The sequence below is a fragment of the Copadichromis virginalis genome, linkage group LG23 (assembly GCF_057382275.1).
Source record: "Copadichromis virginalis isolate Kocher_CV1m ecotype Utaka linkage group LG23, C_Virginalis_male_GT1.1, whole genome shotgun sequence".
Taxonomy (NCBI): domain Eukaryota; kingdom Metazoa; phylum Chordata; class Actinopteri; order Cichliformes; family Cichlidae; genus Copadichromis; species Copadichromis virginalis.
In genome coordinates, this window is record NC_140639.1 from 10,588,737 (window position 1) to 10,601,372 (window position 12,636).

General features: G+C 46.9%; 1 protein-coding gene across 10 annotated transcripts in view; it reads right to left on the minus strand.

The window, feature by feature from the left end:
• The window catches only part of patj (PATJ crumbs cell polarity complex component), an 88,689-nt gene that overhangs the window by 60,872 nt on the left and 15,181 nt on the right, over positions 1-12,636 (minus strand). For 8 of the 10 annotated variants that reach the window (XM_085448218.1, XM_085448215.1, XM_085448217.1 and 5 more), the window contains exons 10-17: positions 12,502-12,590; positions 9,977-10,106; positions 8,020-8,145; positions 5,691-5,746; positions 5,415-5,606; positions 5,079-5,279; positions 4,862-4,930; positions 3,876-4,058 (exon numbers count right to left, since the gene is read on the minus strand). In XM_085448218.1, the coding sequence (XP_085304344.1) occupies positions 3,876-4,058; positions 4,862-4,930; positions 5,079-5,279; positions 5,415-5,606; positions 5,691-5,746; positions 8,020-8,145; positions 9,977-10,106; positions 12,502-12,590 (1,046 nt within the window). The remainder of the gene's footprint in view (positions 1-3,875; positions 4,059-4,861; positions 4,931-5,078; positions 5,280-5,414; positions 5,607-5,690; positions 5,747-8,019; positions 8,146-9,976; positions 10,107-12,501; positions 12,591-12,636) is intronic. The other 2 variants (XM_085448213.1, XM_085448221.1) reach the window with 2 other exon arrangements.

The following is a 12,636-nucleotide window of genomic DNA, read 5'->3' on the forward strand; positions in this document are numbered from 1 at the left end:
TGGTCGCTGCTGAGGGCAGCAGTAAATAAGCAGCTTTTATCCTGCTCATGTTATTAGTCATGTGCTGTAAAAAAAAAAAAGATTTTCCTTTTCTAAAATTAACCCTCGAACCTTAAACGAAGCCGCGTGCTCTACAGCTATCTAAGAAATTAAGGCTTTGCTGCATGTTTACTGACACGACTCTGAGGTTATTGTTGTCTTTAAATTCTTTCATCTTATAATCAGATAAAAACTTCTGGTGCACAGTGTGCTGTACATCTCCACAGGTCAGCCAGGAAGAAATAAGAAGCACGTTATACATTTTCTTTATTTGACCTGTTATTTGTCTCAGGACACTCATTTTCTCCTCAGCCTTGTAAACACTTCACCCACAGCGAGTGACGCGACTAATTAATACCATCGTTGCCCATCTGAAGTGTGACAGAACATGTGGTCTGCAGGCGATTACCTCCTCCTCCGCCGGCGCTGCTCTCTGCTCAGAGTTTTAACCAGAGTGACTATAAGGCCGGCCAAACCCACGCTCCCCCAGAGCCTCCCGCGCCACTCTCAAACCCTCTCCTGGTGCGAGCGGATGTGCGCGGCGTGAATTCCCCGGCGTCGAACCCCGGGCATCGCCCGCGCTGCAGTACGAGCTGCCGTGCCAAGTTTGAGGCTGCCAGAACAAAGCCAGCTATATTTTTAGACTGAACAACATGGCTACAGGTGGTGAGGAGTCAGAACTCACGTCCTCCACTCCTACAAGATCCTCCGGAAAAAGAAAGGCCGCCGCAGTCAAGAAGTGGAGGAATCAGAAAAACGTAGGAGGGGCTGGAAAAAAGAAATTAGAAGCGTTTCTGCCAGGAGTAGTGAAATGTTTCACACACAGAACAACGAGCAGGGTTTGGGTGTTTTTGGATATGTAGGTTGCAGGGCGTCTGCACAAAGTTAGACTTTTGAAGACCTTCGCGATGCCACAGAGAATCAAACTCGGGAGGTTTATTCACCAAAATAAACACGAGCCCAAATATTTTAGGAGCTCTCACTCAACTTTACATTTGTTGATTTAAAGAACATATTTCAAGACCTTTCAGCGCCTCTCATGTTTTATCATATTTCTGACTTTTAAGAACTTAATCGATACTTGCCCGAAACATTTGGACGCTCCACGTTCTCTTACTTTAACGTGGGCTTCGTTGGAAAACTGGCAGAAACCTGAACGCAGCTTTCGGCCACTCGCCCATCAGCGCTTCACGGGCATGTACAGACTCATCTTCTATCAGGCAGAAAAATTCATTTTAATTAGAAAAGATTCATCTTTGGATTCTTCAAAACAAAACGCCCTTTTGGAAACTTGAGCGTGGCAACCTCAGAAATAAAAGAGAACACAGACGTGGAGTCATCTCACAAATCAGAAGAACCACGTCCTGCACAGACTATATGAGGTTATCACCCAAACAAAGATGGGTCTTGTCATGTTTAAGAGAACATGATGAGACCCATGTTCTGTCTTATATGTTAAGAATACTGACATTAGAAAGCTGTGTGAGCACTGCAGCTGTGAAAGTGTTTCTGTTCACTGGGCGAAAACACCGGGTCTCAGCACTTCACTGCCCTCCAGCTCGCGCTGCAGCGGTTTGTGTGTGAAGGCTAGACGTGAAGTGGGACTGGCGCGAGCCGTCACAGCGCTTGTGCTGTGCTCTGGTGGGAGGAGCCTGAGGACTTAATGACAGCAGGAAGGGTGATTTTAAAACCTGTTATTAGAGGAAATTCGAACTCTGTCAGCTTGTTTTAAAGCTCGGGCGTGCCAAGTGCTTCCATACGTGTCTGGCTACAAACAGGTGAGACTCGCTTTGAGACGATGAGATGAGTTGTTTTTCTAAAAGCTGACAATAGAGCAAAGGCAGAGTTTGTCTTCGTGTGATGAACACTGTGGCGGCTTTGATTCTTCTCGTATCCTGTGACCACCAGTGCATCTGTGATCCGGCCGTGGCGCAAGGATAAAGAATCGTACCACCCTCACGCCGATGGTTTCGGACCCGAACTGAGCTCCTTCAGTCTTTGGAGAACACGTTCGTATTTGTGCCACGAAGCTGCTCGCTCTGTTTCAGAGGAAACTATGAGCCAGAATCCAGACAGACAGCAGCTCTCCTCTTATTGCCTGCAGCCATCTTTCACTCAGCTCTGACAGGCGAGAGTCGGTAACAGGAAACAGTTTGGCAGGAACACTGGGCCGACGTGCCCTTGGGCGAGAGATACAGAGAGCGGAGAGGATAGAGAGGGTGAAGGTTTGTGAGGAAGTTGATTTGTTTTATTTTGTTAAATATGATGCAGGTCAGATTGACTCTAAGGCAGAGGCTTCGCTCTTACTGCCGATGATTTTAAATCATATTAAAGTCAAACAGGAGAGAAACCGAAGTAACGTGATGAGTCTGAGACTTCGTCATCAGGTCCTGAAAGCCCTGGCTGGACTCCGTCCTATGGACCTACAAGCTTTGTGACCCTGAGGAGAACCAGAGGCAGCCCAGAGCACAACGAGGACACGTAACAGAGATGTGATCAGGCATGAACAAAAGGACCTCTTAGGCCATCATTTTGCTTTTAAACCATCAGACTGTTTTACAGGCACGTCATTACAGTTTGTGCTCTACAACAAATTCACTGGAGAAATCCTTGGTGATGCACAAAAACATTTTCCTCCACGACTTCAAGCACTTTCACAATTTTGGGACCACAAAGCATGCTCAGCAGCCTCCTGCTCAGCCTGTAGAGCTGCTGGAATCCAGACCAAATTCTAATCTCAGTTTTCCAACAGCGAAGCGGTTACGTTCATCGTTTTACAGCAAAGACAGTGTGGAAGTTTCACTCTGCACAAACGCTGCAGCAGGAATAACGGCAACGAAACGTTGCAAACATCTGCAGGACGAGGGCCAACAAGAGCCAGAAACACGAGCGGATCTCACACACACACACACACACACACACACACACCTCTCTCTCTCTCCTAGGCAGATCCTGTGTCTGCAGGCTGACATGATGTGGACCAACTGGGAGTTATGCTGGAGCTCGCTCCACCACCTCAGCTGGGTCTGACAGAGGAGGAGGAGGAGGGGGCTGAGGTCTTAGAGGTGAAGCTGCGCCTAAAGATAAAGCACTGAAGCAGGTTTGGAGAAGATAAAGACAGCAGACACACCAGAGTTTCCCAAATTTACTCCAGAGACAGCGATGAATCTAAAACCTCTGAGATGAGATTCACTTTAAAACATTTCAGCTTCGCTCCGTTTACGCTGTCCTGTGAGGAGATGGGAAACACATGAGTACCAGTGGCACCTTCCTGTAAGACAGCTGTTTGTCTGGACTCGGAGCTGCCCGAGCTCTGGGGTTTTCCTTCCATCCTAGAATTTTTGGAGTGTCAAGGTACCCTTGTCCACCTGAGGCTCTGAGATTCCGCAGGTGTACCTCACCCGACCTGTCCGACCTCAGTCCAGCATGTGTCCAGATACTTCGGAGGTGTTATCAAAATTCCTTTAAATTGGTCACATGCCCCTTAAACAACGTTTTCAGTGAGACGTTGACATGGTTCACAGCCACAGAGCAAAATTAAAGATGGAAGCTGGTTCTGGACACCACTTTCAGAAATGCTAACATTACCGCCGGCTTCACACAAACAGCTGCAGTCATCGACCTGCAGTCTACCAGTGCGACGTGAAACTAGAAACGAGCAGAGCAAAACGTGAGGAAATGCTAGCAGCTGGACGGTAGCAAAACCTGCCGTCCAGCTAAAGAAAGTCGGATGTGCACACAGACACCTGTTAGGTGAAACCTTTTCAGACTTTGGGAGGCCAGTCTGACGTGGTCTCCTGGGCCGTACGATCGGCCGTCAGAGCTGCCACTCTTACCTGGTAGTCAAGGATGCTGAAGCCGAGGCCTTTGTCTCGCTCTTTCTGCAGCTCCAACACCTGAATGTCCGAAGACCACAGAGCAAGCTCTCCGTCCTCATCCCCCTCCTCTTCTTCTTCCTCATCCTGGGTGTAGTGGGTCTGCTCCTCCCTCAGCACCACCTCTACAGGTGAGACCTGCTCCTGACACAGAAACATTTAAACGGCAGTTAAAGCGCGCTCAGCGAGGACATGTTTCAGGACATTCACACGTAATAAGTGATAAATGGGCTGGTCCTTAAAGACCTCCAACTCTACCCGAGCACTCAAAGTGCTTTGTGCAACACTCTCCGTTCACCAGTTCACATTCACACATGGATGCGCCCAAGGACACGTTAGACCTGCTCTGCCTCCTGACCCATAAACCTGAGCAGGAAAGGTCAACGAGCCCGGCACTGAGGAGGTCTGTCCTAAAGTAAACTTCATATTCTCCGAGCGATCGCTCTGCGTGATCAGCAGTTTAGGAAGCTAACGCTGCTAGCTCAGGTATTAGAGGCCGGGTGCTTGATTGTTTCATTGAACACTTCCTGTCATGGAGAAGTGTTTTAAGAAATGTTCAGGAATGAACTCAGGATGGAGCTGTCTGGGTTTAATTCATACTCTACAGAGTGACAGCAGGAAGTGAACCTGTCCATATAACAAATACACTGCACCAGGGTTCGTGATCCTTCTTGCAACCCTCCTCTTCAGGAGGTAGAGAAGGAAGGTTGGCAATTCGATCCCTGGCTGCTTTGCTCTGCATGCCAGACATCCTTGGACAAGATATCAACTCCAAGTTGCTCTCTGATGCATCCATCACTTAAGCACTTAAGCATACAAAAAGTGTGTGTGTGCGTGGACGGTAGAATGAAGCATTTTGAGTGCTTAAGCAGAGTAGAAAAGCGCTGTAAGAACAACCAGTCCATTTATCATTTGTGTGTGTGCGTGTGTGTGGTTGCAGAGGTTACCTGTCTGCCACTGCTATCATCTCTCAGGAGCGTCTGACTGCAGAGCATCGATGACAGCTTCATCTCGATCTGACAGACAGCACACGGTTATTCTCAGAGCTCCAGCAGCATTTCAAACCAAACAATGATGCTTTTCATCTTTACGATCATAACTGCTTATAAAGTAGTTGTTACTACAAATGCCATCCCACGGCACCATAAACAGCCCTGTTCTCACCTCCTCCACACCCCGCTGCGACTGTCTGGCTGGTCCTGCTTTCGGTTGTAGTCGTAGTACTGGTTCTGGTTCAGATTCGGATTCTGGTTCCAGGTCGGCGATCGGGTGTCGGCAGCAGACCAGAGTGAACGGAGGAGGCACCTCTTTGAGGAACGACACCACTTCTCTGCGAGACTTTCCGTACAGCTGAACGTCGTTCACCTACACAAGAACAAAACATGATTACATCTCACAGTCACACAGCTGCAGTTTGTCTGATGTCCAGCAGAGGGCGACTTTGATGGTACGGTCTGTGAGACAATGAAGCTGACGATGACTTTCAGCTTGTAATCTTACCTCCAGCAGCTCGTCTTCAGGTCTCAGGACTCCGTGTCTGTCGACGGGGCCTCCGGGCGCCACCGACGAGATGTAGTGATGACCATCAAAGGAGTCCAACTCGACCCCAAGACGCAGAGTGTGGACAGGCAGCAGCTTCGATGACTTCTGCAGCTCTTCATCGTCTTCGATCACGGGATCCAAATTCACCATCTGATAAAACACACACACACTGACTGAGTCCTGGATCTCAGCAACACTGTGAAGCTTTTAATAATTTTGAATGTCTTGTCTCACCAGGACTTGATAATTCGGTCCAAGAGCCTGCTCCCACTTAGCCCTTAGTTCTGCCTCTGTTGACACACACACACACACACACACACACACACACACACACACACACACAAAACAACAGTTTTCTCATCAGCTTCAAAAAGTGTTAAAGTGCTGCAAACAAATAGTATAGTGTGAGAGTACTGTAGCACTTGGGCAGAAGAACACTGTGATAGTTTCACTGAGATGGTCAGAGCTCAGTGGACCACTGAGAGAGAATCGCTCTGTTCGAACAGACTGTTTAGACTCCTCTATCAGCTGATGCAGAGGTCGTCCAGTGACGACCTGGGGCAAATGGATGTGGGTGGCTATTGACTCCAGACCACCTTCTGACACAGGAAGTCTTTACCACATCATAGCACAGTAGCTCTGATCATTTAAGTCATATGGATGGATGGCTGGATGAATGAGGGATGGATGGAAGAATGGGCAGAAGAAGGGATGAATGGATGGATGGCTGGATTAACAGGAGATAGATGGATTGATGTGTTGATGGGCTGATGGATGGATGGGTGTGTGGATGGATGGATGAATAGGCAGATGGATGGGCTGGAGGATGGATGGAAGAATGGGCAGATGAAGGGACGAATGGACAGATTGAGAGATGGCTGGATGAATTGGAAGATAGGTGGATGGATGGGTGGACGGACAGATGAGTAAATGGGCGAATGAATGGGCAGGTGACCTGACATGAGCGTGACCCTTGCACTGACCATGTGCGAGCCGGTCATGTGTGACTGTTCATGGATACGCTGAGCCGGCTTGTCGTGCAGCTCATTGGAATTCAACGCGTAAATAAAGTGTAAAGTAAGCAGCTGAGCGTCATACAGCGGTGACAGTCGCAGCAGATTACAGAGTGCCGGCACCTAATTTCTGGGAGGACGGTGCCGCTGCTGAGCTGCACAAAAACACCTCCATGTTCCCACCAATCCGTTCGCATGTCAAAGCGCTCTGAGGCAGCTCTGGCAGCCCTACAACAACAGCCTCTGATTAAATTAGCATTGCTAACCCCGGCCTTCACACAGCAATTAATCTGCAGCGTTTGGCTGAATAAACGGGGCAATACATCGCTGCGAGGCTGTCAGACAGCTTGGACACTTTACATCTGTCGGCCGGGAGCAGCCAAGCGGCGTGCTAAGTGTTAGCGTGGCGTTTTGGCCACTTAGCAAAGCTAATGAGGAATAAAAAGAGAGGAAATAATTCAGTGTGGAGAGCCGTTAGAGGCCTGCATCACACATCTTTAGAGGCTTTCAGAGAGAAGGCTTTTAACTGCCTGATCAGCATCATTAAACACACTTACCTCTTATTTATTCATAATAAATATCAAGTATTAAAGACGTCATCTGTCTGCGATAATGAAGAAAGGAGCTGATCTGAGGTTTTCAGTTACACAGATAACAATTCCAACACAATCCTGTTTTTTACAGCGTTTCAGTGACTTTGCCTGAAGCAGAAGTAGACTCTAAACACACCTGTATGCTGTGCTTAGAGTTTAAAGAAACGTGGACTGATGCCTGCATCTGTGTACGAGAGAAGAAGAAGAACAGCAGTGGGCTTTCTTGTGACACCACAGAGGAGGAGGAACTTGTGGATGACGTATGTGGGCAGCTGACGATGAATGAACCTTTATTTATAAGAGTGTGATCCAAAGAGGAGGGTAGCGCCCAGAGAAAAATCAGAGAAATCTAGACTTCCTGTAACTCCTGAAACGAGAATCTGTTATCAGGTTTAAGATAGCAGGTGTGGTTTGGAGGGAGGAAGTGTTCCCGTCGGCTGCTACGGGCGTATATTTCTTGAGGTAGGCGCTATATAGCAGGAGATGAAGCTTTGTCCGAGTGTGCACCATCAGAACCTTTCACACGCAGGTCTCAGATTTGAGCAGATAATAAGTCCATCCTGAGGCGCCTCGGTTCAGATCGAACTGAACCACACTGCAATTCCTTTCTGGATCTTTGATCCACCCAAAGCCACGGAACATGCAAACAGACGTGAAGTGTTAATAAAATCAATCTCCACCTGGAGGAAGGTGATGATGACGTAGGTCTGTCAGGCAAAGGTCGTCTAACATTAAATCTGTTTTTCTGCACTTTCACTTCCATCATTCCTTTCTTCAGCTTTCATTATCAATTTCTTGCACTTTCATCAAGAAACCCCTAGGGTCTTCAAGCCCCCCGGTTTTTTTGGGTCTTTAGTCCTGACAGACCGGAGACATTTGTCCCTGAAGACCACATAGATCTGCTGCTTCATGATTGAATGACAAGCACAACCGTGTGTATGTGTGTGTCTCTCTCACCCCTGTTTAGCTGTGCTGAGTTTAGGTCTGTTGATTCCTGCTTCAACATCGTGGATCCAAACCCAGACAAGTGAGCTTTGACCTCCGATGACCTCCTGAGAGAAACTCGAGAAGGCTCTCTCTCCACTGACAGACACACACGCACACACATGCACGCACGCACGCACACACACACACACACGCACGCACACACACACACGAAGTAAGAATTTGTTATTTTAGGACAAAGATGTGACTGATGTCACTGATAAACATGAGATTTTAGGAGCACTGACAGCACTGAGCTGGTACCAGCGTGGCTGAGAGAGGCCTCAATAAGGACTGTGGATCAAGTCTGGGGGTGGGTGTCTATTGACGGCACAGAAGCATCAACCAATCACAGAACTGAAGCTGAGGCCCCAGCAGTGAGTCAGTCCCCATAGATCCCCATTTTTAAACATCACAGCACAAATAAACATGTTTACAGTGTGATAAAAAAAACTGTTTGATCATTGTGGATAATTTAAGGTTTAAGGTCGTGGCCTCTCTGATAGGTGGATGGAGTAAATGAATAAATCCATCCATCCATTTGCTTCCACTTATCCTTTTCAGGGTTGCGGGGGGTGCTGGAGCCTATCCCAACTGTCATAGGGCAAGGGGCGGGGTACACCCTGGACAGATCACCAGTCTGTCAAAGGGCTAACACATAGAGACAGACAACCATTCGCACTCACATTCACACCTATGGGCAATTTGGATTAATCAATTAACCTATCTCCACAAGCTGCATGTCTTTGGACGGTGGGAGGAAGCCGGAGTACCCGGAGAGAACCCATGCAAACATGGGGAGAACATGCAAACTCCACACAGAAAGACGCCAGCCGGATGGTGGAATTGAATTCAGGACCTTTTTGCTGTGCAGCAACAGTGCTAACCACCATGCTGCCCCTAAATGAATAAATGTGCCGTTTAATAGAATTTTGTATTTATCTGAAAGTCTTTCAGAGTTTTGTTGTCTGTAATTTATTCATCGAATCTCTGTGGGATGCTGACAGTGGTCCTGTAAGTCCATCTATCTAAACACAGAGCAGATCACCCAGGAGCCCTCAGCTCACTCTGACCTTTGACCTCCTGACTGATGAGTATTTATTTAAGCTCACTTTCCCGTCGGACTCTCTTCATAACTCAGAGCAGATAAGAGAGCCATAGAAACAACCAGATTATAACGAGTTAAAACCTGAGCCGATTTCCTCCTCTGTGCTTCCTCGGTAATGAAATGAAAAGACGTCTGGAGGAGATAAGAGCCTCGCACTCCTCCTCTTTTTTTAAAAAATCACCTGCTTCTCTCCGACCTGGAGGCTGACCAGTGCGGGCCGCTGGCCGACCGCAAGACAAAAAAATGACCCAGAAGCGGGCAAATTAATCTCTGTGGACGGCGTGAAGGACAAATCGCAGCCTCCTGCAGCAGAGTTTGGGGAAATTACACCGAGTTGTAAACAAATTTGTCATCTTAATCTGGGTGAGAGGATAGAGGCATAGGAGGGAGGAAGAAAAGCTGTGATAAGTTTAGCACAGAGTTAACTTCTCCCGCTGGAGCACATTACTGTTTCAGCACCATGCAGTCAGAGCTGTGTCCAGCCCCGCACACATCCCGGTGACGTCAAAAGTCAGTTTATCGTTCTCACAGAAGCGTACTCGGGCTTCAATTTCCGCCTCCTCGTTGTGTGCCGAGTCAGCGTGATCTGCAGGCCGGTGTCTAACGGGACGCTGTCGCCGGCTCTGTGCACAGTCAAGGTGCTCATTTAAGGACTCTGTGGGTCCCCTGACCTACACCCTCCCACAGAATCAGACAACCACTGTGACGCACACAGACTTAACCAGAGTGCGGTCAAAGTACTGACGCCATCATTTAATCGCACAGGACAGTACTCAGGAAACACAGACTGGCAGACAAAACTGGATTAAAACATTTATCTACCTTTATCCAACGATCTCTCCAGAGCTCTGACTTTCTTCCTGACCAGAGTGAGAATGACAGTCTGACCCGTCTGCTTCATCACCTCCTGAACCTCCTGGTTGGTCAGACCGTGCAGACTGACGCCGTCCAGCTGTGACAGACAGACAGAGGAGGAGAAAGAACAAGATAACATGAGTGCAACCGACCAAACCGAAGCCGATCCAGACCACATTCAAGAATCAGCTGAAATGATGGGGAACCAGGGAAGTGGCAGACGGCTCAAACAATGAAAGATTTTTGATTTTTATTAGCCTGAATGTGCCTCAGTTTTTCTGCAGAAGCCTCCAGAACCACTTTCCTCAGAGGAGCTGTGCAACTTCAACAATTACAACCTTTTATAGCATCACATAACTAATCAATAACCAGCCACCATATGCGGCATGGCAGGAAACTTATCCGGCAAACATTTACTCAAGGTCATGTTTTACTTTGGCTCACGCTTCATCCGTGCAAGAATCCATCCATGCACACCTGCCCCCTGAAGCCCAAACAAGAAGGAGCTCATTCCTGCTGCTCGTATCCTCAGCTTCATTCTTTCCGTGTGGATGCGGCGCTCACAGCCGTGGATGAGTGCACGAATGTAGACCACCCAGTAAATCAACAGCTTCACCTATACGCCCAGCATTCATCTCCACAACATCACCATCACTGCTGACACCACCAGTCTGTCATTCTCCTCCCCCACCTCCCCTCATTCTTCAACAAGACCCAGTGACCCTTCAGTTTTCTATGTACTTACCAAAAACATTCATGTCTGACGAGAACAGACGCTCGTTGAGTGCTAAATCTAAGCACTCGTCTTTTTCAAACTCTTCTTAGAACTAAGCGTGCAATCTAAATACTAGAGATGGCACGATACCACTTTTTTATGTCCGATACCGATACCGATATCATAAATTTGGATATCTGCCGATACCGATATGAATCCGATATAGTGTTTTTTAATCAACAAAACTGTTTTTTAAAATATCTTGCTGCATTTTGCAAGTCTGCAAGTTCATACTCAAGTTTAAAACAACAACTACACTAAAGCTATTCTGTTATACCTGTATACAAAAAAAATATTTCATAGTTCAGCAATACTGATCAATCTAATAAACTTAGACCTACACCATCCTCCCTATTCTGGTATTTTAAAGAGTACTTAGCGTAAATATTAAGCAACCTAACTAACAGGGTTCCAACTCCCAGCAACAACAAAATTAAATAAATAAAAAATAGGGAACCACCCCTCACGCACCACCTCATGATGCTTAATCGACGTAATCAACCTTAATTTGATGCAGTGTGAAAAAAAATGCACAGAAATCAATTATTTTTCAAGAAATATTAAATAGATTCAACATCTTTCTTCAACAAAATTGCAGACTGCACAGATGGTACCTTCCCAAAGGAAAAAGTACTATAGCTTACTAGGGTATATATATTAGACTTAATAGTCACTATATACAGTAATTGACTTCTATTCATTTTACATCAAATTAAAACTTTGGGTGTCAGATAATTATTTATTAAAAGCTCGACATTTTAAATGAGAATAAGAAAGAAAAGTATGTCTTTGTGCCCCCTTTTCCCTGTTAATGCCCTATCGGCCCCCCTGGCTAAACTTTGCTAGATCCGCCCCTGCACAGTTACCAGCCGTCAGCTACGTAGAAAAAGATCCTGGTGTAGAAATTAATATTAAATAAATTCTAACAACAGCTTATCAAGCTTAAACGTGCTGCTGTTGTTCAGCCGCTGGTTTCCTCTTTCTGGCGCAAAGTGGACCAAAAACAAACCAGAGAGACGGACTCGCGACAGAAAAGCCGATCAGCTGATTTAAGCAGTTTCACGATTGAAGTAGCAGCCGGAGAGCGAGAGGCAGTCGCTTGTTAAGCTTAACGTGGGAATGCTTTACAAACATTCAGAGATGGACTTACACACTTGCTTTACTTCTCTCGGGGATAACTTTGTCGGAGATGAAATGCCAGGTTGCTAGCGAAGCTCCACATGCTATCCAGACCACCGACAGGTCCTGCATGCCACAGCCGCTCTATCACGTGATGCATACATTCTGAGGTGAGTTACGGCGTGTTGCAAGTTTTGTGAGGTGCTTTCGTGATATTTAATGGATCGGATTACATTTTTTATTTTTCTCCGATATCCGATCCAGTAATTTAGGTCAGTATCGGACCGATACCGATACGTAATATCGGATCGGTCCATCTCTACTAAATACTTAAACTCCCCGACCCACAGCAAGTTGGGAGTCACAAACAGAGACCCCAAGCTGAGACCGCCAAACCCGATACCTCCCACAAACTCTGTCTTTAAAGATCAAGAACAGAAATGGTTCAAAATCCAACACGTGCCCAACATGAATAACTGACTGCTGGCAAAGCAAACCAAGCGCTCACTGTGGTCAGAAACCCATCCTCCTGAAGCACCCCCACAGCACAGCAGAACACAAACCGGGTTCACTTATAATAAAACAGTAGCTTTCTTACAGCGATCAGTCGGTCTTGGACTTGGATGTTCCCACTCTGATCCGCTGCGCTGCCGGGAACCACGTGTTTGACAAACACACCGACTGCATCTGAATGGAGTGAGAGACAAACAGAGAGAGAGAGAGTTAGTGCTAT